The 27,783-nt window shown below is 44.9% G+C and overlaps 1 protein-coding gene across 2 annotated transcripts in view; it reads left to right on the forward strand.

Annotated features, from left to right (window-relative positions):
* The window catches only part of PREP (prolyl endopeptidase), a 201,297-nt gene that overhangs the window by 48,656 nt on the left and 124,858 nt on the right, over positions 1-27,783 (forward strand). For both annotated transcript variants that reach the window (XM_074990809.1, XM_074990810.1), the window contains one exon: positions 4,618-4,723. In XM_074990809.1, coding sequence (XP_074846910.1) covers positions 4,618-4,723 — 106 coding nt within the window. The remainder of the gene's footprint in view (positions 1-4,617; positions 4,724-27,783) is intronic.

Raw genomic sequence — 27,783 nt, forward strand, 5'->3', positions numbered from 1 at the left:
AGTTTGCTGGTTTCCACAAGTGGAGGGGAGCTGGTAACCAAGTGGCAGCCTGGCTCCCAGCTCTCCTCTGCTTTCAGAGCCAGGAAACTGACCGGGATAGCAGTCCTCCTCCATTTCCTGACTCCTAGGAGTGGAAGGGAGCCAGGAGCCAGGCTGCCTCTGGTTCCCAGCTCCCCTCCACTGACTGGAGCCAGGAACTGACCAAGGCTGCTGCTGTGGGCAGTTTCCCGGTTCTGCAAGAGGATACAAGCTGGCAGCCAGGCTGCTGCCCCAGCTCCCTGCAGTTTGAGGGGCCTGGGAAACTGACCAGCTGAGTTTCCTTGGTCCCGCAAGCAGTGAGGAGACAGTTCCTTCCTGCCCTATGCTGGAGGGAAGCAGGAAACTGACAGGCCTGAGGAGACAGGAACCAGGCTATCCCCTGGTCCCAATTCCCTGCCACCCTGGGAGCCTGGCAGCTCTGGTGGGCTGGTCAGTTTCCCAGCTCCTGCAAGCCCAGGGGAGTTTCCCATCCTCCCCACACCCCTCCCCCCAAATTTGCAGGAATATTTGAGTTATGCCGGGGTTGCAAGAACACAACCTCCACATAACTCAGTGGTTTACTGTGTGGTGAAAAGATTTATGATTCGTTGCTTGATATGACTAAAACACAATTGTTCTATATTTGTAAACAAAATAGGTACTTCATGTTAATGAAGAGAATACCAGAAATGGTGTGTTGTTTTTGTGGCTTTCAGAATCTCATGAAATCACCTTACATTTTTTGTGTGATTTAAATTATTTGGAATGGTTCCTGTTAATTGTATTCCATATGGGTATGCTGGTTCCATTTACTACAGTATCAACTGTTGTTTTATATTAAGCATAATGGATTCATGTGAACTTGACTGTCATGAAGTACGGCTTTCTGGAGAAGTGAAATTAATGAAATGTTCATAAGGTTTTAATATCAAAATAATGAGTTGTTATAGCAATATTCTTCATTATAGTGCTATATTGTATTTTAAATCTTGCACATTAGTGTGTAGGAAGGAGAAACTGGAGCTGCTTCTAATCAATTTGCATACTACTGGGGTGTGGTAATTTGCAAAGTCAAGCAGAATTGTATGATTAATGGAAGTCATCTGCAGTCATTGAATACTGGTTGCTGTTTTGCACAAGAGGCGAGAAACCAAATGGCTACCTAGAAACTTTAAAATGTCAAACAAATATAAAGTTGCTTACCAATCTTTTTCTAAAGCACTTTTAAGATCTGAGAATAAAAGTGGCATACAGGTCTGAAATACGGCTATTATTTCTCACTTCATAAAAGCAGCTATGTACAGGGTACATATAGGAAATTTTGAGTCTAGCGGGTGAACTGCTGTATTACAAGGAGGGATGTAACAGTGTATCCAGTTACACGAACTAACTGATAAGCCTCTGCTTATCTGCTAGTGCTACCGGTTACTTGCAGCCTCCTCCCCCGTGTAAATAGGGAGTGGCTGGCTCAGCCTCTGTCCCTGCTTGCACTGGGATCGGGCAGTTTCCGCCACTGGCGTGCAGGCTGACTCAGTTTCCATTCACAACATGGGGATTGGGCTCTCCCCCCGCCCCCTTCAGCTGTACTAGAGAACGGAGCGGAGGGGGTGGGGTGAGTAGGAGAGAGTGCCTGATCTCTGTGGTGGGGGACAGCTTGAGCCAACCTGTGTGCTGGGTCAGTCTTTTAGATGCACAGTGGCAAGGGTGTGGGACTGTTAACCAAGTAACCGACAGAAATTTTGGTGGTTACGCGGTTACCAGATTACTTTCCCATTTTAACATCCCTAATTACAACATTGTATAGTTCTGTAGCTACTCTGGGTAGAACATTTATCTCAGTAGGTCCTGGATTTATTGGTGGACCATTAATTTTCAGTGTTAATTTGACTATACAGTAGACCCCTGAGATACCCGCACTCGACTTGCACGTATCTCAGGTTAACACCACTCAGAGGAGTGGGGGAACTGACCAGTGCTGCTGTGCTGGTCAGTTTCCCAGCTCCTGTCAGGGCAGAAGCCCAGTTGGCTGCGGTTCCTGACAGGAGAGTTATCCTCATTCCTATTGGTGGCAGCTGAGATGCTGCCACTGACAGGAGTGGTTTCCTTGCTCCTGTTGGGCGTCAGCTGCTTCTGTCAGTGGTGGCAGCTGAGAGTGAGGCTCTTAGCTGTCACTGCTGACAGGAGCGGGGAAACTGACGAAGACCCCTTCTGATAACACAAGAACTGGGGATCCCCATATTAAATTAATAAAGAACATGTTTAAAACAAACAAAAGAAAGTACTGTGTGACACGATGTAGAGTCAACCAGTAGAACTTATGCTAGAGTAAGTGTTTCCAAACTGGGGGGCGAGAAGAAATTCTAGGGGGGGCACAAGGTGACTCAGCCTCTCCCCCATTCATCCCCTCCCACCCCAAGAAAGATCCCGCTCTCAACCACGGACTCAATTGGTTAACTACCAGTTGAGTCCTTCCTTCCTTCAGCACACAGCGGCACTGTGAGCAGCCCCTGCCATTTTACGTGGGTGACCCTGTAGCTGCTATAAAAAGGAGGCGGCTGCGAAGAGCCACATGGAGTGCCCTCCTGCAAATGTGAGGGAGGGAGGATTGGTGGGAGGGAGGATTGGTGGAAGGGGAAGGGGCAGAGGAGGGGGATGGGGGTCTGGGGGTGTTGAGGTGAGGGGGCTGCGAGTGCCTGCCTTGGGGAGAGGGGAGGAGCTTTAGCCGCTGGACCATGGATTGGGCTGTCAAGCGGTTCACATGGTGTGTGTGGGGGTGGGGGGACTCTGGCAGCTCGCTTGCAGCAGGGGGGGCTCTGGATCGGGCAGCTCGCACAGGGGGAGCCTCTGTCTTGGGCGGCTTGCACAGCTCAGGCAGCTGGCCCTGGCAGTGGGCAGCCCATGGCTCCAGTGGAGGGGCTCGCGGCTGGTGGGGCTCAGGCGTTAGGTCTGTGGTTCAGGCAACTGGCCAGGACTCCGGCAGCTCGGCCCCGTGGTTTGTGGGTCTCCAGCGGCTCGGGCCCGCGGCTAGTGGGGCTTGGGCCGGTGGTCCTATGGGTCGGGCGGTGGGCTGGGTCTCATCATTCTCCACGTTAAATTCATTTTTTTCTGATATTAAATTACATTTTTATTAAATTTTTGGGTCAATAAAAACTTTGTGCTTATTTTTATTTTTAAATCATATTTTTATCAATTTTTGTGTTTATTTTAAACTATGAATTGAATTTTTTGTTAAAAGGGGGATGAATGATGGTAAAGAAGAGGTGGGGAGGGGTGTCAGGGTTTTTCAAGCATCAGAAGGGGTCGGGGGTGTGATGCCGACAAGTTTGGGAACCCGTGTGTTAGAGGATGTTGTGAAGACCAAAAGTATAGCTTGGTTTAAGCAAAAAAGACCAAGAGGGGTAGCCCATTCACTATAGGTACCTGGCTTTGGCTACTGTCAGAAGACAGGGCACTGGGTTAGATGGACCTTTGATCTTTCCCATCATGTGGCCGTTCTTCTTGATACGTAGCTCTTCCCTCTTTTTCTGCTCTTGTCTCCTTTAATTCTTCCTTATCATGTTATCTTTGCTCAAGACATATTGCTCATGCCGAGTCTTCCCTTGTGACCTTTACTCATGGTAACCTGCGTGCCTGCTTTTCCACTGAATGTTCTTCCTAGAATTACCTTTCTGTGCTTACATGGAGGGCATCTGCCTGCAGTTCCATCAAGCAAGTGCTTTTCAAAAGCATTACAATTAGTTTGTTTAAAGGGTAAAATTATATCTTAGATGAAAGGCACAGAGGGAAGAAAATATGGTTGAATATTTTAAGACATCTTAGAAACTGAACTCAGTGTCTTCAGACTTGCCTTTTAATTGTTTTTTAATAAGGCAACTAGTTGGCCTCCCATTTTTATTATGTTTGGGAAGTTAGCCCTGATGGTCTATTAGAAAGAAGACTGTGGAAAGGTGAGGTGTAGAGAGGAGCATATAGATGAGCGACTACTACTGAGCAAAGTAATGCTAGACTTCATTAACAAAAATAAATCAAGCATTCTTTGTTTTCCATTATGTGTCCGCTGCACTTTGGATGTTTTCTATTATAACTAGTGTGAAGCTCTCTCATCCTAAACAGACCGAAGAAAATAGACATAACAGAAGTATCTCCTTTGGTTCAAATAGCATATATTAAACTGCCTTTGCTTTCAGTTAAATAAAATTTGGTGCATTGCTTTATTCTTTTTGTGAATATGTTAGTCTTACCCCTCTATTCAAGTTTAAGAGGAAAATTGCATTTCTTCTTAAATAATTGTATTTTGTTAGGAATGTCTTAAATCTACTTGCCTCTGACTTTTCTATTCATAAATATCTATCAAAAGAATGTGAATAGGGAGTGTTAGGGCCCTCTTGATAATCTGGTGACCCCTAGTCTTTGTGCTAATAGGCAGCAGGTTTAAAACAAAAGGAAGTACTATTTCACAGAATTCAGTCAGCTTGTGGAACTCATTGCCAGAGGATGCTGTGAAGTCCAAAAGAATAACTAGGTTCAAAAAAGAATGACGGGGATGGCTTGCTTAATAATTGTACTCTTTTGTTTATAATTTTCTATAATTTCTTGCAGGTATCTGATGATGGTCAGTATGTCTTACTATCCATACGAGAAGGATGCGATCCAGTGAACAGGCTGTGGTACTGTGATCTACAGAAGGAATCAAATGGTATAACTGGTAAGTTTTTATTTTTCCTGTTTAAATTACTTTCCTATATCCTCTATAGGAAAAAGTTACATAGCTAAGATTGAAGTTTTTCTGTTTAACATCAAGGACAGTCATGTATATGTCAGTTATATGCCTAAAAGGATGATAGAAACATATGCTCGTAGTACAATTTGTCTTAGAAGGCTGCTGTATTTTTTCCACAGTGTTTAAAAACGATTGGAATATTTCTTCATGTCCGAATTCTGTAGTGCATTTAAACTCAAACTATGCTGTCAACTTTCAAAACTGACTGACTTGGGTGTAACTTAGATTTTGTTTGTAAGTTATCAGTAAAAGAGTGAAATATTTTAATTCTCTATACCTGTACATATAGTCAGAAAATGTTTACTTTGTAGTATTGTTTCATCCCCAGAGGCAATTTTAGCAATTGCTACTCCATCAGAACTTTGAAGATAAGGTATATGCATTGCTGTTGTAAGGGAGCGTTTCTATACGTTATAGCTGGATTAGCATAGTTATTGTTTTGCAGTAAGCAGTTTGTCTTACTTTCTAGTCACACAAATGAGGTTAAAGAGGACACATTATTTCCCTGAGCTTTTTACGTCCGTTCTGTATGTAGTTGTATAAACTAATATCTTCATGCTGGTAGATTTATTTTCTAGTATTTTTGATACTTCCAGAGCATTAGACAGAAATCTTCTCATACTATGCACGCTGCTTAGAACATAGCAGGTTCATCTTTGCTCTCTTGGAGTAAAATCTACAACAGCTGCCACATCAAATGTCTCAGAGTATAGAATATTGCATTTGTGCATGTAAACAGAGTACTAGGGGAATATTATGGTGATTGGTACAGTGTAGAAACAATGGAGCATGGAATGTTTTTTGATTCCTCAGTCATTGCCCTTATTATGCTACGTGATTCCTGAGATATCCCTTAATTGACACAAACATTATTCGGCTTAGTTGGTAAACAAAACTAAATAGTTTGAACTTTCTGTGTATTGCAAGAATTTGTTTCATTTGGATGCCGCTTGTGCTGGTGCTCAATAATGCTAACGTAAATGGGGTAGATAATTCTTAACAGCTCCTTTCCAAAAAGAATACTAATTAAAACTGTGGCCACTCTTTCTGCAAGCAGTACTTTCTAACTGCTGTCAGTGGGTCCCTGTAATATTGTGTTGGACAGCCCAGAGGCTGTTTAGTGAGAGCTCTTATACTTGTGATAGCTGTAGGCTACTAGGCACAATGAAAATAAATTGGAACAGCACAGAGAGCTTCTTTATAAGCACAAAGATGCTGTAAAAGACTCTGAAAATGTAAGTGTTGGGTACAGTGGAGACAGACTATAGAGGCATTTTAGTAAATAGTAAACTTTGTAGTTTGTCATTTGAGCTGGAGTTGCTGGAGAATGGGGATACTGAAACTACACAAAAAATATCTGTCTTCCTCTCCCCCACGTTATCGCTCCCAGCACAAATAAACACAGCGTGTAGTCTTTCAGAGAGTACGGCTGTAGCATCTCCAGAAGTCCAGAGTGGCTAATGACGTTTGTCCTGTGTGTAGCTCAGTGTGAAGTGAGACTTTTAAATACTGTAGTTTCACCTTTTATAGCCTCTGCTAGCAGCAATGTAGACAATCCTGCTTTGCTTGGTTACGGTACAAGAGACAAAAATCACAAACTCATAAATGAGAACTTCTAGGATAATGACAGTAACATTTGTTAATGGGGACACAGTACGTGTGCCCTATTCCAGCTGCACCTGCATGAACCTGACTACTATGATGTTACAGCGAGTTCTGCTCCTTTTCTGTTAGTTTCTGGGGAAGGGTAGGAATGCCACTACTCCTATGGATTTGGTGTGGAGTATGTTATATGGAGCAGTAGTGAGCTCTGTACCAGCTCTTAAAGTACCGCTGGAGTTTTGATCATCTCCCTTGCTTTTTTATTCACCTCGCTCTTTTAAGTCCCATGCTGTCTTCTGCTCTCCTTATTGAGTCTAACTTTATTTGTTCTTACTTGAAGAATGCTTTGTAGTTTTGCTTCCTTCTTATGCCCCCTTGCCTTTAACTGTATTGCTCCTCCAATCCTTTCACTTCCATCAATGTTGCTAGCATAAGCACTCCAGTGGTCCTTTTCTGATGATTGCTTCCACTCTTCTTCCCATGCTGCCTGTGCCCTGTAGTATGCTGTCCCTGAGTGGATCTGCAAGGCTACTATTGCTGCCTTCTTACTGAAATTCCACTAAGCCCTGCCTCTGCTGTGATTTGTACATACAATTAACCAGGGGATAAAAGTAAGACAGGCAGAAAGCAATTGGTCATTGTAGAAGGACAGTCTGCCCCTTTTTGAGAGCTAGCATGCCTTGGGCTAATCAGCTGGGTTAGTCTTGCCCCAGCAGGACCAAACCAGGGAAGTCCAGCAGTTGAAGACTGGCTGGGAAGGAGAACAGATGGGCTGTTCCAGTATGTGGCGAGAAGCCAGGTTCGAGCAAGGAACTGGCAGAAGAATACAGCCCGCCAGACGCTTTTGGGAGGAGGGTAGACCTAAACCAGATGGTTATTTACGATGGAGCCCAGGAGCTTGTGATTAGACAGAGAGATGGGCCATTACCACTGGGATGCCACCTATGAGGAAGAGGGTTGAAGTCTGACCTCAGTAGGACTGAAGACTTTCTTGTTCTGGTGTTGTGTTAGACTTGGATGACCTGATTTAGTTACCGCAGAAGAGGTTTAAATTTAAAGTGCAAACCCATGTCTTAACAAAATGCTAATATAATTATGTATGGTATGTTCCTGCCCTTACTAAATGGAATGATCTTCTACCCTGAGTAGTGATAGAACTACATTTTAAGTGCCAGCAGGATCAAATATGTATTTATTGAAGTATCTACATATTAAAAATATCCAACATTTAGAGGAGAGCTCCCCAGCCAGATAAGCAGAACCTCTAGCCTGCTTCTTTGATTATCCTAATCCTGAGTAAGTAATAAGTAATGTACAATGTAGTATGTTAATGTTTTACTTTATTGTATCTTAGCTTCAATAAAAAGTTTGAATATATGTAGCATAAGCATAACATTTGCTGTCGTCTGAATCAGTGGCTTTTTTAATTAGATAATTTGCATATTTTTAGTAGCTCAGTCACTTCATACTTAAGTTCCTTCTGGATTCTTGGATGTATACCATCTGGGCTGGTTGACTTACTGCTTTTTAAATGATCCTTGCCCCAGAATCTCCTTCTGGCACCTTTATGCTTCTTATATATTGAGAACATCTTAACTTGCAGAAATGTTTCTAGACTTCCTATTCAGAATGTTAAATCATTTTAACACTATTCATAGCCCTGAAGACAAGAATATAAAGGATAAAATCTAGGAGGATTTTTCGTATTATACAGAGGTTAGGTGATACTATTTCAAGTGACGTCCTTTGTCTTGAAGGATATATCTATATCTATAGATATATAGCTATTGTATGGAGCTGAAATTAAATTCTGGAATAAACATTCTGATCACCTTGAAATTGATTGCAGAACTTCAGCTGATTTCAGTGGACCAGAATTGGAGTTGGAAATGTGAGGGGACATAGGTTATAATAGCAGAGAAAAAAGAGGGACTAGGCAGAACTAGGAGGCAAAGGCATATCAATATGTTAGATTCCTATATACAAATGCAATAAGTATGAGTAATAAGCAGGAAGAAGTTGAAATCCTGATAAATACAACTATGACATAATTGGTATCAGAAAGACTTGGTGGGATAATACACATGATTAGAATATGAGTATAGAAGGGTACAGCTTACTCAGGAAGGATAGGCAGGGTGAATAGGAGAGCAGTATTGCCTTATGCATGAAAAATGTGCACACTTGGACTGAGATGCAGATGAATTCAGGAGAGATATGTGATGAGAGTCTATGGGTAAATGGGGTAAAAAACAAGGGTGATGTGCTAGGCATCTACAACTGACCACCTACCCAAATAGAAGTAGTTGAGGCTTTTTCTAAGCAATAACAAAATCATCCAAAGCGCAGGATTTGGTGGTGATGGGGAACTTTAGCTACCCAGACATATGTTGGGAAACTAACACAGGAAGGCACAGACTACCCAGAAAGGTCTTGGACTGCATTGGCTTTTTTTTTTTTTTTTTTTTTAATTTTAGAAGGTAGAAAAAGCTACTGGGGGGAAGCAGTTCTAGATTTAAATTAACAAATAGGGAGTAACTTGTTGAGAATTTGAAAGTGGAAGGCAGCTTGGGAGAAAGTGATTGAAATCAGAGTTCATGATACTAAGAAATAGTGAAAGGGAAGGCAGCAAAATAGAGACAATGGTTTTAAGGAAGACAGATTGTGGTAAACTCAGAGAGCTGGTAGGTAAGGTCCCATGAGAACCAAAACTAAGGAAAAACAACTGAAGAGAGTTGGCAGTTTTTCAAAGGGACATTACTAAGGGCCCAAAAGCAAGCTATCCCACTCCATAGGAAAGGTAGAAAGTATGGTAAAAACTACCTTGGCTTAGCCAGGAGATCTTGCATGATCTTAAAATCAAAAAGGAGTCATAAAAAGTGAAAATCAGGAGAAATTACAAAGGATGAATATAAGCAAACAGTACGGGTATGCAGGGGCAAGATTAGAAAGGCAAAGGCACAAAATGAGCTCAGACTAGCTAGAGACATGAAGGGTAAGAAGAATACATTTTATAAATATATTAGAAGCAAGAGGAAGACCTGGGACAGGGTAGGCCCACTGCTCAGTGAGAAGGGAGAAACAGTATCAGAAAACTTGGAAATGGCAGAAGTGCTTAATGACTTGTTTCTATCTTCAGCAAGAAGTCTAATGTAGAAATGCCTAACATGGTGAATGCTAGTGGGAATGGGGCAAGTTTCGAGGATAAAATTGAAAAAAAGGTAAAAAAATTACTTAGAAAAATTAGATGTCTGCAAGTCCCCAGGGCCTGATGAAATGCATCCTAGAATGCTCAAGGAGCTGATACAGGGGGTATCAGAATCTTTAGCTATCATCTTTGAAAAGTTGTGGAAGTTGGGAGAGATTCCAGAAGACTGGAAAAGGACAAATATAGTGTCCATGTACAAAAAAGGAAAAAAAGAACAACCCAGGAAACTACAGACCAGTCAATTTAACTTCTGTGCCGGGAAAGATAATGGAGCAAGTAATTAAGGAATTCATCTGCAAACATCTGGAAGAAAATAAGGTGATACCTAACAGCCAGCATGGATTTGTAAAGAACAAATCATGCCAGGCCAATCTGATAGCTTTCTTTGACAGAATAACAAATCTTGTGGATAAGGGAGAAGTCGTGGATATGGTATATCTAGACACTAATAAGATATTTGTTTAGGTCTCACTTGATCTTCTTACCAATAAACTGAGCAAATACAACTTAGATGGGGCTGCTATAAGGTGGGTGCATAACTGGCTCAATAACTGTTCTCAGAGTAGTTATTAATGGTTTGCAGTCATGCTGGGAGGGCATAACAAGTGGGGTTCCACAGCGGTCTGTTTTGGGACTGGTTTTATTCAATATCTTCATCAACAATTTAGATACTGGCATGGAGAGTAAGCATATTAAATTTACAGATGATACCAAGCTGGGAAGGGTAGCAACTGCTTTGGAGGGCAAGGTCAGAATTCAAAACGACCAGAACAAACTGGAGATATGGTCTGAGGTAAACAGGATGCAATGTAATAAGGACAAATGCAAAGTACTCCACTTAGGAAGGAACAATCAGCTTCATACTAAAAAATGGGAAGTGACTGTCTAGGAAGGAGTACTACAGAAAGGGATTAAGGCATCATAGTGGACCATAAGCTAAATAGGAGTCAACAGTGTGATGCTGTTGCAAAAAAAGCAAACATGATTCTGGGATGTATTAGCAGGAATGAGAACAAGGCACACACAGTCATTCTTCCTCCCTACTCAGCCCTCTTTAGGATTCTGTTGTAGTATTGTGTCCAGTTCTGAGCACCACATTTCAAGAAAGATTTGGAGAAGGTCCAGAGAAGAGCAACAAGAGTGATTAAAGGTCTAGAGAACATGACCTATGAGGGACGACTAAAAGAACTGTGCTTGTTTAGCTTAGAAAAGAGAAGATTTAGAGGGGAAGTGATAGTGATTTTCAAGAACCTCAAAGAGGGTTACAAGGAAGAGGGAGAAAAGTTGTTCTCCTTGGCCTCAGAGTAGGACAATGAGCAATGGGCTTAAACTGCAGCAAAGGAGGTTTAAGATAGACATTAGGAAAAACTTCCTAATTGTCAGGGTGGTTAAACGCTGGAATAAATCACCTAGGGAGGTTGTGGAATTTCCATCACTGGAGATATTTAAGAGCAGGTTAGATAAACATCTATTGGGGATGTTCTGGACAGTGCTTCGTCCTGTCATAAGGGCAGGGGACTGGACTCAATGACTTCTTGAGGTCCCTTCTAGTTCTAGTGTTCTATAATTTTCGTTCTGTGCTCTTCAAGTTGCAATACTGAAAGGTCTGCAAAAGAGTATTTTTAGGTATTAGTCTGTGGTAAATGCAAGATTATGTAAAGTATGGGAAAAATACGATGCCCAGGGTGATGAATATTAAACAAGTTTATAAGTTGCTTTTTTAGTTACTACCCTGTATGTATTACTTTGACATTTTGCTATTTGCCAACTTACTTGCAAATATATTTATACAGATTTCATCTTTTTTCTTTAAATATTTGCTTTCTACATAATTTTTCATACTTTAGAATTTATGCCATGCAGTAACAAATAATTATTTGAAACTAAAGAAATCTAATGCTAAAGTACTTTGAAATACAGTACGTCAAGCTGTGAGATAAAGAATTTTCTGTCTTTGCTTTTATGGCACACTCCAGAAATGCCAAGAATTGATTCTAGTCTGTGATTAATTTCTATAAACCCTCTATAAATCTGATGCTAGCAAATTTAAAATTACCTTAATTCATTTTTATTCACAATGTCCAATATGGTGAACAATTATGCTGGCTTTTCCTCCCTTTCCTGTGACAGGAAATACATTATTGAGCCATGTGTGGCAATTTTGTTTCATCACATGTGCCAGTAGTCAGGATATGTGACCGTTGCCAGTGGGTTAGTTTGCCTTTTGGCATACTGTGCCGCTTGTAGAACTGATTGTAGAGCTGTTGCTGTTTCTTTGGACTGTATGATAAATGCAGCCCCTGTGTCTTGAGTTATTCACAAATGATTGAGGAAAAAATATCAGCAAGTTCAGTCATCATGTTAGGATGTGAGGCCTGAGTGACAAAATTAAGGATTGTAGTTTGTACAGTCATTTTGATAAAATGTCATTTGTAAGCCCCCAAAGTTACAGAAGAATCTTCTATTCACAAGGTGGCAGAACTTACCTTTCATTAGAACGTTGCTTGAGAAATCTTTCCAAAATATATGATTCAGAAAAGATAATCCATAAGCATTGATACTTTTTAGGAATACTTTGTGTCGATTCATTGTAAATTGAAATGATGCTGGAAAAGTGTTTTTATTTTTCAGATTTTTATTATTTTGGGGAGGAGGGGGTAGCGAGGTAAAAGGGAGTACTTATTTTGTGATAAAAACAAAAATTCACAGATGCTGTGACTGATGCTCTCAGTTCCTTAAAGATCTCTGATGAAAATATTGTTTTGCCTTCTTGTTGTTGGCAAAGAGGTGACATGCTGCCATCTGGGAGGAGCAGGCATGGCTGATAGGTGAAAGTTGAGGCGGTGGTTAATTCTGTTTTCTCTGCAGCATTGTTCTCTTCTAAAGCTGAGAAAACTCTATGGGGAAAAAGCCTGCAGAAAATCTGAGGGCTGTGGTGGAAACAACAAACACAACCACAAATTTCAATGAGACATGGGTTCAGTGCCCTTATGTACAGATCACAAGTCTGTTGTGATAGCAGGTTTGTTTAACTCCTTCCTTCCTGTTTAAAATACTTCACATGTTGTAATTGCTTTCTTATAGTGTTTATAACAAGTTGCGCTGTAGTTTAGTTTCCTTCAAGTAGTATCTCACCAATATAAGTAGCTAATTTCCTGCAAGCAGGTTTTTGTTACAGTGAGGCATGCCATTGTAATTGCTTGCTTACTTTATCATCATTAGATATCTATTCCAGTGTGATTGGCTGGATAGATGAAGTGTTCAAGACCTTCTTAATTAATTAATAGAACTAGGAAAATATGTAAAAGTAGAGGTTAAATAATAAATAATAATATATGGAGATACACATCCCATATAACTGAAAGGGACCTTGTGAGGTCATCAAGTCCAGTCCCTGTCCTCTTGGCAGGACCAAGCACCATCCTTTTTTTTTTTTAAATCTGTTTTCCCCAGGTCGCTAAATGTTCCCCTCAAGAGCTGACCTCACAACCCTGGGTTTATCAGGTCATTACTCAGACCGCTGATTATTCTTCAGATCTGTTTTTTTTTTTTTTTTATGTTAACGCCTCAGGACCCCCTCTCAGGGATCTAATTATAAAGGAGTTGTGCAGACAAATAACCCAGTCTGTCTTCCCCCGAGAGCTCCCAGCCTAAGATCTGCAGGATCCTTAAATAAGCCACATATGAATGACAATTTGAGAATGTAACTTCTTGGGGAAAAAAAATTAACTTCCTATAGAGGAAGTACTCTGTTGTTCTTTTATTCAGTTTATTCAATTTATTCCATACAAAGACATTTATCTTAGCAACAGCAGTAGTAAAAATGCCAGGAGCAGTTCCCTGGCATGAAGAAGTGGTGTGAAAATAGCTGATTTTTTTTCCTGATCTCTGAAGTAATTATTATTTTTTGTGGCAAATTGTCTTAAATCAGTCTTCGCCAGATATTATGTCATCAATATAGAAGTGTCTGTATTGCACAGTGTATGGAGTTGCAAGTTCTTATTAGCATTTATTTCCTTCTCTACCTTGCTGATTTATTCAAATGATTGGAAGTCCAGTAATTATAGTCTCTTTGCTGGAAAAAGACAATAACTTGCTTTCTCTTTTTTTTAACCCATGTTAAGGATTTTTAATTACAAATTATCAATCCCCAAATGTTGTGGCTTTTATTTTATAGCGGGTGAACAATTCACATTGAAAAACGGCAGATGGTAGGGGCAGTAACGGAAGAAAATATGATCTGTTTAGCCTCCTTAGTGAATAGAGCGATACATTTTCATAATGTGCCTCTTTAATCAGTGATGATCTTCAGAACTGACAAAACTCCAATTATTAGAGTAATTGGACACCCTTAAGATAACTTTTCGGAATGACATTAATAAATATGAGCAGATTATGTAGGACTGTAAGATTCTGCAGACAAGCTGTGTAATTAATAATGGTCAGTTTCCATATATTAAGAATTATGGAGCTGAGAATGACTATTCGCTTTGCACTCTCCTCTGCTCCCCCCTAAGCACTCCTCAAAAAAAAAAAAGCGTGGGTGGATGGGGTGGGGAAGAAAAGTCTACTAGGGAACTTGCAAGTGTGTGCTGTACTTTACTCTGTGTCTGCCAATAAGGGATAAAAGTCCCACTAAATTTCACAGATTTTAGTGCTTTCAGCTATTACTAAATAAAAGCCCAGCTGAATCCCCTTCGCAAGGGAGGGGCTAACATGGTATTGAGCTATCTGTGTGGTTTCCCAGTCCTGGGCTGTCGAGGTTTTTGGCATAATGGAGAAAATCCTAGAGATTGATCTATGTCATGGTAGCCACTCTGGACTACAGGGCTGCTAGGAGTTGCCACAGTGCTGTGTGTTGTGGACCTATCACGGCATATGCCATACATATCAGCTATTGTGATGACATCTCTGGATGTCAGCTTTGCGTCTGTCATCCACTGTTCCTGCACCAAGGAAACTTGTCTCTCATCTGTAGACTTTTCAAGCCTGTTTGAGCTGTTCTGGCTCATTTACCCATTGAATGGGGTCTGGAGCAGAAGGTGGGAATTTGCTTCAGAAAATTAAGTGAGACCTTATATGAACAAGCATTTCTCTCTCTTGCTGTCTGTCAGTATGTACTAGTATGGACATGCATGCGTTATAGGTACAGCAGATGAAGTCTGAAAAGCAGAGACCTGGAATAAATTAGAATATCACCTCAGCCCCTAGACATAATAATGTGTGGAGAGAGACATCTCATAGAGCTGGAAGGGACCGTGGGAGGTCATTGAGTCCAGTCCCTGCCCTCTTGGCAGGACCAGCCCCCCCATTTACACCAGATCCCTAAATGCCCTCCCCTCTCCAGGATTGAACTCACAGCCCTGGGTTTAACAGGCCAATGTGCAAAGCACTGAGCTTTCCCTCCCTGCCCCCATTACACTAGTGTGTTTGTGGAGGGTGGGGTAGGCAAAGCCAATGTAAACCCTAGAATGTGTTCTCCTTTTTGCTTCTGCTCTCAAAGTTGGTGATGGTCTCTAAATTGATTATCTTTTTGTAGAACAGGGTTTATGTGCACATATTTTGTTTGCGTGAAGAATTCTGATGCTCCATAGATGTCGTCTTTGGTGCCGTGATGATTTGCCAAATACTAAGAAATTAAAATACTGTTCAAACAAATTGAATTGGATAACAGCTGTAGCCGTGTCATCTCATGAATGCTTTGCTGCAGTGATTGACAAAAAATGTAATAGTTCCAAGTGCCTTTACTTTGTATACATTTGTACTAGAGACTCTCTCTTTATATACTGACAGAGGAAATCACAGTATATTGAGTATCTGATACACGGCTACAGAATAAATATGGTTAATAAGGAAAAAAAATGTAAAGGTGTTTTCATTATTTCATTGAAAAGGCACTTTGTTCTTTAGAGAAGAGTTTAAAAGATTTAGCTGGACTGAGTGAAACACTCAGGAGAGCTGGATTTAATTCTCCAGTGCTGCTGCTGACTTCCTCTATGAACTTGGGCATATCACTTAATAGCTGTGTCTCAGTTCTCCATCTATAATATCAGTGTAATAATACTCCTCTCTTATTTGGCTCTTGCTTACTTAGATTGCAATTCCTTTAGAGAAGGGCTGTCTGGCATTATGTGTTTGCACAGTGCCTGCCTAGTACGATGAGTGGTTGGAAATGAGATATCACTTTCAAATGTAAAGTTAAAATTGAATAAATATCAGTAATACTCCTTACCAACAATTGATAAGTCACAGATTTCCACAGAGCTCCTTGGTAAGCTATTAAAATGTTTGCTCTGATTGTCTGCTCCTGAAAACAGTAACATTATAACTTGTGCTGCAATTAACAATATGTTAGACAAAGCGGTGCTCAGAGCTAACTGACCATTCACACAACGTAAGCTGTATCTTGTAGTCCTGGCTGGACATTAATAACCTGCCATAAATAAGACCTCATTTCTTAATGGGCATGAATGGGATTGTGAATGGATGTCTGAGTTTTAAAAAAGAACTTAATGGGCAGTGGGTTGAGTCAGGATGTTTGTGCTAGCTAAGGTAAGCAGGAACACCCGGTATTAGGGTCAATGAACAAGATATACCCAGAATGTAAAGATCAGGTTATAAAGAAACACAACAAGCTGTTCAGGGTTTGATTGATTCCTGAAAAGTAACTGAGCCAATTGTGAAGTGTCTGATGCAATGTATAGTGAAGAGTGCACGTATTATTAATGTTAGTAAAATGTGTAACAGTTAAGTTTCCTGTGTAACATTAGATGTATGTTGTGCCCTATGCTTATCACCTATGCTTGTGTCTGGTCAAAGCTGCATACTTTTGACTTATGCTAAACAAAGGGACCTGAGTGAGAAGCCTGGAGTTAAACTGAGTTATTGAAAAACTGTGTAAAAGAGATCATAGGTGAACCCTGACATGTTTGCTTAGGTGAATAAAGAGATATCAGAGCTTTAGGGGTAAAATATCTTACATAGCTCTCTACATATCCGTGCAGTGCCTCCCCCAGCTAGACTGTGGTTTTTACCAGTGTAGTAGTCTGCTGCCCGAGTCTTTCCCAACTGCAGTGAAAGATGTGAGCATCAGGGAAAGGTTCTGACTCCAGGGAATAAACTCATAAAGGCTGCCAAAGTCTTTCCCCATTGCATGACCACCATCATAGTCTAACACCACTGAATGTAACTACACGCAACGGAGTGGACTAAGCCTGCTTTTATTTGCAGCCCGTTAGCTACACTTGTAGACAAGATAATAGCAGTGAAAACATACTAGAATCTGAGAGTCAGCGGAATGTTTGATGATGTGATCATCCATGATCTGATGAGCTCTCTGACTCAAGTTATATGTCCATGTTGTTGACGTAGTGAACAGGTAGGATGTAAAGAGGATATAGAATGACTGTAAGCGGTGGTAACCTACCACTACGCTATTGTCCTTCATGTGTGTTCATTCTACTGCTTAACCACACTTAGCGCTTTGAAGGTTATGATTAATGGCTGTAAAGCTCTGAGGTGGTAGTTCTTACACGTTACAGGAGAGAAAGGGGAACATGAGGAATAGCTGATCAGGAGCCTTATGTGTGCTAGCAGAGGCTAAAATCAAAGCCCACAGAAAAATGTGTGTGTGAGGAGAGGGGAGGTGTTTTCATTTAATTCGGTGGTTTTTGGACCAAGCCCTAAGGAAGCAAAAGCTGGACTGATGGAAACTAGATGAGGACAAAAATGACATGTTTAAAAATAGGCGAGATGAGACTATGCAGGAAAGTTCTGGGAAGAGAAAATAGATCTCAAAGAAGCAAACTATTTACAGGACCTTCTTAAACAAGGAACCTGCATGATGAGTTGTATAGTACAGGATTACAAAATGGGAGTGGGACTTAATCTGAAAATTGAGAAAGATTGAAAATAAGGAAGTTAGGGATGCAGTTAGTAGCCTTTGGCATGGGTTCCAGTGAAGGTATTTAAAGGTGTCCATTTCTGGCAGTGAACCTTTATAATCTTATCTAGTCACCTAAAGAACAAAGGTAAGAACCATAGTGTTAAAAATGAAGAAGGGTTTTAAGGTAGCCACGGAGCCATGCCCACTATACATGAGATGCACCTTTTGTTGTCCCTGCCACCACCTGGTTACCTCGCACATGGTGTGTGTGAGATCATGCTGCACATAGGGTGCCATTTTATGTGTGAAATGATGCTGGATGGGGCAGCGATGTAGTCTGTAAAATGGCAGTGTCCTTGCAAGGTACTGGACAAAACCACATCTTTCCCAAAATATGGTCTCCAGAACTGGACATAGTACTCCAGCTGAGGCCTTATGAGCATGGAGTAGAGTGGAGGAATAATTTTTCATGTCTTCTTTATTACACTCCTGCTAATACATCCCCCAATTGTATTTGCTTTTTTTTTTTTTTGAACAACGCTCTTATATTGTTGACTCTTTACTGAGGGATCCACTATAGCCACCAGTTCTTCTTCGAGTGGTCCCCGTGGGTGCTCCACAGTAGGTGTTGGGCTCGCCTCGGCGCCGCAGCTCGGAAAATCTTCTTCAGCAGTCTCCGTCGGGTCGCGCATGCGCCGATGCGCGTCGACTCTTCATGCGCTTACAGTCACATGCGCGATCCAGTCCCCGCCAGTTCCTTCTCAACCGCTAACGGCTGCAGACGGAATCCTCTCCGGCTCCAACGCCCGAGACAGATAAATCCTTATTTTTTCTAGTGTTAATAGTTTCAACAGTTATAGTTAGCAGTTCTATAGTTATTATAGTTAATCTCTCTGTTAAAGTTGTTTAAAACCTAAAGACTATCTTAGAACAGCAGCGGCCGGCTCTGGGCGGGCCCGCCACGTTTGTTGTCAGTCTTCAAAGGCCAACGGTTGTTTAACATCAACTAATAGACTGTTAAGTGCGCTATTAGCACATAAAGGACTCAGAGTTAAGTTTTAACAATGCCATCCCCCGGCTTTAAGAAGTGTGAATCTTGCCGGGAGGCCATGCCTGCTTCGGATGGCCGTAGCAAATGCATACTGTGCCTCGGGGAGACACACGTTCCTCAGAAGTGCTCCCATTGTTCTAAGTTGACTAATAGAGCTAGAAAAGACAGAGAAATGAGGCTGAAGATGCTGTTAGTTGACAAAGCACTTCAGCCTGCTGCATCAGAGACAGTGCATGCGGAAAGCTCTTCAGGAGCGCACAAGAGGAAGGCTGCCTCTTTGACCTCCTCTGCGCAGAAGAAAAGAAGAGCCTCACCTACTCGATCCCTGCTCCTGACTGTTGGGAGTGGGACGAGTGTAACAAAGGGCCCACGCACGCTGGCTTCCTCTACTGGTAAAGCTGCGGCGCATGCAACAGCTCAAGGCCCTGCAGCGACTGGGGAGTCGGCACCGAGAGCCGTGCGGGCACTAATCAGCTCGGCACCGGCTACTGCGGCACTGATCGGGACTTCCCCAGAGGCACCGAGGACGGCGGCACCGGCGATGATGGCACCGGCGACGACGGCACCGACAGTAGCGGCACCGACAACAGTGGCACCGGGAGCAGTGGAAATCAGCATGACACCTGCTCCGGTACCAAGTTCACCAATAGGGCCACCCAAGAGGGTAAAGGCTAAAATGAAGACCAGGCACCACAGCCCCTCTCCTGAGGGAATTGCACTGCCTCTATCACCGCGATCACCACCAGAGATTCGACGGGCAGCAACACCTTCAGCCTGCCACAGACATCCTTCTCCTTTCCTTCGGAGCCCATCACAGGGATCTGCATGCTTTTCTCCAGCATCTAGCAGAGATCCCTACGAGTCTTCTCACAGAGGCTCTCCTCACATGTCGGTATCATCTCGGAGGTCTCGTCATTCCAGGCACCACCCTTACATCCTTGGGTCATGGTCCAGGTCTCCATGGCCAGGCTCCTGTCCCTGTTGCTACGACCGCCATCATTATGCGGGGCGTCATCATAGGAGTTCGACATCTCACTATGGATCCCCATCGACTACTCCTCAACGCCAAGGTGTTCTGCTTCCACCTGGGGGAACACCACGGCTGCCCCAATCAGAGGCTGGGTCTAAGGACACTGAACCCCCCCTCGAAATTCCACAAAGACAATCACAACAATACAGCCAGGATCCAGAGGAATTGGAGTAGAGATACCATAGTGACGCCTCCTCATCCTCGCCAGATGAGGCCGTGGTCCCTGGAGACGTTTCTCCCCCAGATGACCTGAAACAGTTCCAGGAGCTGTTCAAACAGGTAGCTCAATCCCAAGATATTCAAGTGGCGGAGGTGCAGAGAAACACCACAGACTCCTTAAAAACCTCAGGCCTCCATCCTCTTCTAAAATTGCTATTCCCTTGGACGATGCAATCATGGAGGCAGCCACTAATATATGGCAGACCCCAGCATCCGCTCCGCCTACCAAAAAACGGGCTGACAAAAAGTACTTCGTCCCTGCGAAAGGGATGGAATTTCTATGTAGTCATCCACAGCCAAACTCGCTGGTGGTTGAATCGTCCCAACACAGGTCCAAATCGGCCCAGTACAAATCTGGGGGATTGGACAAGGACATTGAAAAGTTGGATCTTCTGGGTAGAAAAGCCTACTCCTCCTCTGCCCTATTGCTACATGTGGCCAACTATGCCGCTCATTTGTCGAATCACAATTTTGACAATTATTCCAAGCTTACTGCCCTCATGGACTTCCTTCCAGAGGAAAAAAGGCCAATTCTTAAGGCAATCGTGCAAGAGGGTTACGCGGCTTCTCGAGCGGGCGTGCAGATTGCACTCAGTGTGGCGGATACAGCGGCCCGTGCCGTGGCCACTGCAGTGGTAATGCGGAGAGAGTCATGGCTTCATACATCCGGCATTCCAAAGGAGTTGCAAGTCAAAATTGCAGACCTCCCCTTCAACAACATAAAATTGTTTGCTGAATCGACTGACTCAGTTCTACACTCGAGCAAAGATTCCAGAGTGACGCTTCGGACCTTGGGGATATATACCCCACTGTTCAGAAGGAAGAAATTTTATCCTCAACAATGCCGTTATGGTTACCAACAACAACGTGCCCAATTTCAACGGGGGTGTGATCAAGGGTGTCATCAACAAACACATTATAAAGGCCCTAGGCGCCAGCCTCAGCAGGGCAGCGCCCCCTGCAGGGCAAAGTGCGAGACAGCAAGTTTGACGGGTATGTCAAGGGCAGCGAAGCCAAGACCGTACCTCAGTGCCTATCTCAGTACATGTTCCATCACCGACTCAAGCCATTCTACCCACAATGGGAAAGCATCACGTCGGACAAGTGGGTACTGGAGATTGTAAACATGGGGTACACGATCCCCTTCCAGTCTTTACCTCCACCAAATCCTCCCACCGCACCCGTCCTCAGAGACCCCTCTCACCTACCGGAATAAAGGTGGGAGGTGGACCACCTCCTATTCATAGGGGCGGTGGAGAGGGTACCGGAACAGTTTCAAGGCAAAGGCTTCTACTCCAGGTATTTCCTGACAGAGAAGAAGACAGGGGGGTGGAGACCCATTTTGGATCTACGCGCACTGAACCAGTACCTACGCAAACAACGTTTCAAAATGACTATGATGGCTTCAATAATCACGGCACTAGACCAGGGCGATTGGTTTGCGGCCCTCAACTTGCAGGACGCGTATTTTCATATTGCGATTCATCTAGCCCACAGGCGCTTTCTCCGGTTCCTTGTGGGTACAGATCATTTCCAGTACAGAGTCTTCCCATTCGGACTCTCTTCAGCACCCAGAGTTTTCACCAAGACCTTAGTGGTGGTGTCGGCATACCTACACAGACAGGGAGTTTTCATTTTCCCGTACCTGGACGATTGCCTGTTAAAGGGGACCTCCTGGGAGGAGGTACTACGGATGATACACATCACCACAAACACATTTACCTCACTGGGCCTCATCATCAATTTCTCAAAATCAAAGACCGACCCCACACAAAATATAGAGTTTATAGGGGCTCGGATAGACTGTCACATCAAGGGTGTATTTACCCGAGGCACGTTTCCGTGCCATCGAATCTCTCGTACAACTACGAACATACAGCCCCACTGTTCCAGTTCTCACGTGCTTACAACTGTTGGGGCATATGGCAACCACCACGTTTGTGGTGCAAAACGCCAGGCTGCATATGCGAGGATTGCAGCATTGGTTGGCAACAGTATACAAACCCTCAATCCACAACGTCCACAAGAGAGTGTCACTTACAACAGAGGCACGAAGCTCGCTAACATGGTGGGGAAACCCCAGGAATCTCCTGACAGGGGTGCCCTTCCACCAACCGCAAATCGCGGCGTTCATTACAACAGATGCCTCCCACATGGGATGGGGGGCTCACATGGACGACAAAACCACTCAAGGATTATGGTCCCACACGGAGAAGACACTGCACATAAACATATTAGAGCTCAGGGCAGTGTTCAATGCGTGCAGGCACTTTCTCAATTATCTGCGCGGAAAAGTAGTCGGTGTAAATACTGACAACACCACCACCATGTTGTATAGAAACTGACGGGGGGAGCCAGGTCTCGTATGCTTTGCATGGAGGCGGTCCGGCTCTGGAACTGGTGCATCACCAACAATATAACTCTAAAGGCCTCATACCTACCGGGGATCCACAACGTCAAGGCGGACCAACTCAGCAGACACTTTGCACCCACTCACGAGTGGCAGATCCGTCCAGATCTACTCCACCAAGTGTTCCGCAGATGGGGTTTTCCCAAAATCGACTTGTTCGCCACCCGAGAAAACAAGAGATGTCCCCAATACCGCTCCAGAGCGGACATGGGACAGGGGTCTTTGGGGGATGCCTTCATGATCCCATGGAAGGGCCCTCTACTTTATGCGTTCCCTCCCACGACACTTATACACAAGGTCTTGGAGAAGACCAGAAGGGAGAAAGCACGCAAGATACTCATAGTCCCAACATGGGACCGACAACAGTGGGTTCCTGTTGCTCTTGCGCATGGCTCAACATCAGCCATTTCTCCTACCAACAGTACTGGACATCCTCTCTCAGGCTCGGGGGTCAATACTGCACCTGTACCCGAAGAGACTTCGGCTACAAGCCTGGCTAATCCATGGCTAAGCGCCCTAGAGACTACATGCTCAGAGGGAGTACAAGAAGTCCTTGAATGTAGTCGGAGAACCTCCACCAGAAAAACTTATCAGCACAAATGGTTGCGTTTTTCCGAATGGTGTTTCTCCAGGCAACTAATACCCCAGGACGCCACCATACCTACGATTCTGGATTATTTGCTACAACTCAAACAAAATGGACTTTTGCTATCCTCTATAAAGGTGCATCTGGCGGCTATATCAGCATTTTGGCATGAAAAGGATGGATCAACCACATTTGCCCATCCTGTTGTCTCGCGTTTCCTAAAGGGGTTGGTGAACCTGTACCCCCCTCGGAAACCAATACCGCTGTCATGGAGTTTAGACCTAGTTCTACACACCCTCTCGGGACCGCCCTTTGAACCATTGGCTACAGTCCCCCTTCGACTACTTACTATTAAGACGACTTTCTTCCTGGCAATCATGTCAGCTCGCACAGTGAGCGAGCTCGCGGCCATAATGTCCACACCACCCTGCACGATTTTCTCAAAAGAAGCGGTGGTCTTACGATTACACCCAGCCTTCATTCCGAAGGTCTCTTCAGACTTTCACATCAACGAACCAATAATGCTGCCCTCGTTCTATCCTAAGCCTCACAACTCAAATGAAGAGGCACGGTTGCACTTACTTGACGTAAGAAGGGCACTGGCCTTCTACATCGATAGAACTAAACATTTCCGGAAAACGGACAGACTCCTGGTGTCCATTGCATCCAGGTCAAAAGGAGAAGCGCTATCTTCACAGAGGATTTCAAATCACATTGTGTCTTGCATAAGACTGTGTTACAAGATTCGCAAGACTCCTCTGCCAGTTCCGCCAAGAGTCCACTGTACTAGGGCAATGGCGGCGTCAACAGCCTTCTTCAAAGGCATCGCGCTGAGAGATATCTGCAGAGTGGCGACATGGTCTTCCTATGACACCTTCGCCAAGCACTACGCCATGCACAGGATGCTTGATGAGGATACACGCCTGTCGACAGCAGTCCTTTCACGGGCAAGCTGCGCATAAACCGGGTACCCACCTCCTTTTTTGGGGCGGGGGGCGTTACTGCTGGGTAGTCACCTACTGTGGAGCACCCATGGGGACCACTTGAAGAAGAAAGAGAAGTTACTCACCTGTGTGGTAACGATGGTTCTTCGAGATGTGTCCCCGTGGGTGCTCCACTACCCACCCGTTCCTCCCCACTTTGGAGCTCTGTTTGTGTGTTTTCAGGGGCGTCTGGAGCGGTTGATCAGGAACTGGCGGGGACCGGATCGCGCACGTGACCGTAAGCGCGCAAAGAGCCGACGCGCATGCGCGACCCGACGGAGACTGCTGAAGATTTTCCGAGCTGCGGCGCCGGGGCGAGCCCGACACCTACTGTGGAGCACCCACGGGGACACATCTCGAAGAACCATCATTACTACACAGGTGAGTAACTTCTCTTTCCTACTCCTTCATAGGCGGTCGTTTCCCATTGTACATTTGTGCAACTGATTGTTCCTTCCTAAATCTAGTACTTTGCATTTACCCTTATTGATTTCATCCTACTTTTTTCAGCCCTTTTCTCCAGTTTGTCAAGATCATTTTGAACTCTCCCATCTTGATATTGTCCGTAAACATTGTAAGTGTACTCTCTATGCCGTTATCCAAATAATTTAAAAGATCTTGAATACAATTGGATCCAGAACAGATCCATGAAGGATACCACTCCATATACCCTTCCAGCTAGATTGTGAATAATTGATAATTACTCTGACTATACTCTTTTAAACCAATTTTGCACACAGTCTATGGTGAAGGTAACCATATGCCCCTTTCCTGAATATGGGATGAGTGATGGGGGGGACACGACAGCTCCCTGGGTGTGGCTGCTAAGGGCTGCTGCCGTGGGAAATCTCCCCAGCTGCCACACGCCTTGGGGCTCTGGGAAGGAGGTGGCAACCACACGGGTGGGCTCTTGGCTCCCTGCGCCTCATGGAGGGAGGAACTGGGCAGCAGCTGTGCCAGTGCTTCTCTCAGCTCCCCCAGAGTGCAGGGAGCCAGGAACCAGGCAGCAGCCATGCTGGTGTGCTCCCGGCTTCCCTGAGCTGCGGGAAGGCAGCAGCCAGGTGGCAACTGTACTGGTTTGGCTCCTAGCTCCCCCAGTGGAGCCAGGCAGCAGATGTGCTGGTCTGATGAGGAGTGAGAAGCCAGACGGCAGCCACACCGGTGCGCTCCCAGCTTCCCCGAGCTGTGGGGAGCCGGAAGCTGGGACCCAGGCAGCAGTTGCGCTGTCTGGCTGCTGGATCCCGCGAGCTGCGGGAAGCCGGGGGACAGATGTGGATGTGTGCTCCCAGTTCCTCAAATACAGGGCAATTAGTCCCTTTTACAAAATAAATTGGAACACCTTCTTGGTGCCCAAAATTTGGGATTGTCCTGGTGGGGACAGGACAGATAGTGACCTTATTTATAGTAGAGTCATTTAAGACTTATTTCTCTGGTTTGTTTATGACAAGGACATGTGAAATGACCAGAAGCCTTACAGCAAATCAAGATCTTAAGTATTTTGCATAAATGTGTGTTTTGGACATGCCTTATAACTTCTTAAAGTTGACATATAAAAGCTGAATTATGTGTATTTTATGTTAATACCGTGTGTGTGTGTGTGTGTTAAATGTGGGAACTCTCATGTTTGCTCTTGTGCAGGTTTTCAATTAGATAAAACTTATTGGTAAATGTTAAGTTTTAAATATGGAAAATGTATCTTGTGGTAATGTCAGACACAAAGTAGTCTTCAAACTCCGTTTCATGTGTGGCAGGGTTAGAATCTTGAGGCGGTTTCTGCAGGGCTTCTGCACTGTAAAAGTTAGCATTGTGTCATTGCTAGTGAGCATTTTATGCAAATGTGTAATTAGAACTTACCTGCACATGGTTAGCCTCACATTGCTTTTGTGTGTTATGGATAAGCTGTATATGGTTTTGATTTTTCCAAGATGGCACAGCTAAGAAAAAGTTTAGATTCTTCTGCGAGTGTCCCCGTGGGTGCTCCACAATAGGTGTCGGGCTTGCCCGGCGCCGCAGATCGGAATTCGTCCAGCAGTTTCTCCTGGATCGCGCATGCGCCGGCACGCACCACTCCCTTGCGCGTCCCCAGCCACGTGCGTGATCCGGTCCCCGCCAGTTCCTTCTCAACCACCATCGGCTGCAGACGGAATCCGCTCAGGCTACGGCCAGAGTCAGATTAGCTAGAGTTTTATGTGTAAATTGTCGTTTTTTTCTTTCTAAAAAAAAAAAAAATAAAAATATATAATAAAAAAAGAGAGAGGAGCGGAGAAGACGCATGGACGTGAAGGCCAGTAGGCCTCCCGCCGCTGCAGGCCGATGTCCGCGATGGGTAAACAGGCACGAATTAAGTGCTAAGTGCCCTATTAACTACAAAAAGACTCACCGCAATGTCCTCTTCAGGCTTTAAAAAGTGTGAGTCCTACCGCGAAGCTATGCCGGCCTCCGATGGGAATAGCGAATGCATTTGGTGCCTGGGGGAATCACACGTTACCCAGAAGCGTTCCCACTGTGCTAAGCTCACAGCCAGGGCCAGGAAAGACAGAGAAATGCGGCTGAAAATGCTCCTGTTCGATAAGGCTCTCCAGCCCAACTTGCCGGAGGGGCCTCAACCAGAAGGGCCCTCTGGGCTCCACAAAAGGAAGGCGGCTCCCCTCACCCCCTCAGTGCAGAAACGGAGGAAGCTCTCCCCAGCCCGATCCCTGCCGGCGGTCTCAGCGAGCGGGACGGGCGGAACACACAGCCCCCAGCCGCATACACAAACAAGCGGCAGCGCACATGGCAGAGGCTGAGCCTCCGATTACCAAACAGCCAGCACGCACGGCACCTAGAGCGGCGGCCAGGCAAGTGCTGGAACTGGCGGCACCGCCACAGGCGGCACAGACCCCTGCGGCGCCAGCGGTGCAGGGCCAACAGGCACGGAGCCTGCAGGCACCGGGAACGTTATCCGCGTGGCACCGCCGACAGCAGGGCCGAGATCCCCGGCACGGGAGGGGGCGGTGCCAGCCCCGCAGGGGAGGGGAAAGGCAAGAGCAAAAACCCGGCACTGCAGCCCTTCTCCAGACAGGGCTGCAGTGCTGCTATCAACAAGCCCTCCCCTTATGCTGCACACGCCACCCAGAAGATCTGGGTCTCCACCGGCCCATCCAGAGCCGCCTCCTCCGTTCCTCCAACCTACGTCACCATGGCTTGGGCCACCTTCGCCCTTTCTGGGATTGGATCCCTTGGAGTACTATCACAAACCAGCTTCACAGTTATCTGTATCCTCGCGGAGATCTTGCTCTCCCAGACAGCGGGGGTATGCACCCCGAGAGTGGTCAAGGTCTCCATCCCCAGACCCGTGCCCGTGCTGCCATGGTCGTTTTTATCATGCTGGACGCAGACACCCCAGGCCTACACCTAGGGGCAGGTCCCCCCCAGCCATCCAATACCCCCGTGGACACTCCCGGCCGGGGACGGAAACACAGCTATCTCAAGGAGAGTTAATTTTAGAACCCCGAGACTTTCCTTCGCAATCCTCCAGCGAGCGGGTGTACCATCGGCCACAGGAACCTGAGAGTTTGAGGGAGGTTTACCCTAGTGGTTCCTCCTCGTCCTCCCCTAACGAGGCCACGGCCCACGGGACGTTGCTCCCCTGGACGACCTCAAACAGTTTCAGGAGCTGTGTAAAAGGGTGGCTTTCATGCAAGGCATCCAAACGGCAGAAGTGCAGGAGAAACATCACAAACTCCTGAAAAATTTGAGACCCCCGGCTTCATCCAAAATCGCTGTCCCGCTCGACGAAGCCATTATGGAGTCAGCCACTACCATATGGCAGACCCCGGCCTCCGCTCCGCCTATGAACAAGAGAGCAGATAAGAAGTACTTCGTCCCAGCGAAGGGCATGGAGTTCCTTTTTAGTCACCCACAACCAAACTCATTGGTGGTAAAATCGTCTCAGCAGAGATCAAAGACTTCTCAGTACAAATCGGGGGGTTCAGACAAAAATGCCAAGAAGCTAGAGCTGTTTGGCAGGAA

The sequence above is a fragment of the Carettochelys insculpta genome, chromosome 3 (assembly GCF_033958435.1).
Source record: "Carettochelys insculpta isolate YL-2023 chromosome 3, ASM3395843v1, whole genome shotgun sequence".
Classification (NCBI taxonomy): Eukaryota; Metazoa; Chordata; order Testudines; family Carettochelyidae; genus Carettochelys; species Carettochelys insculpta.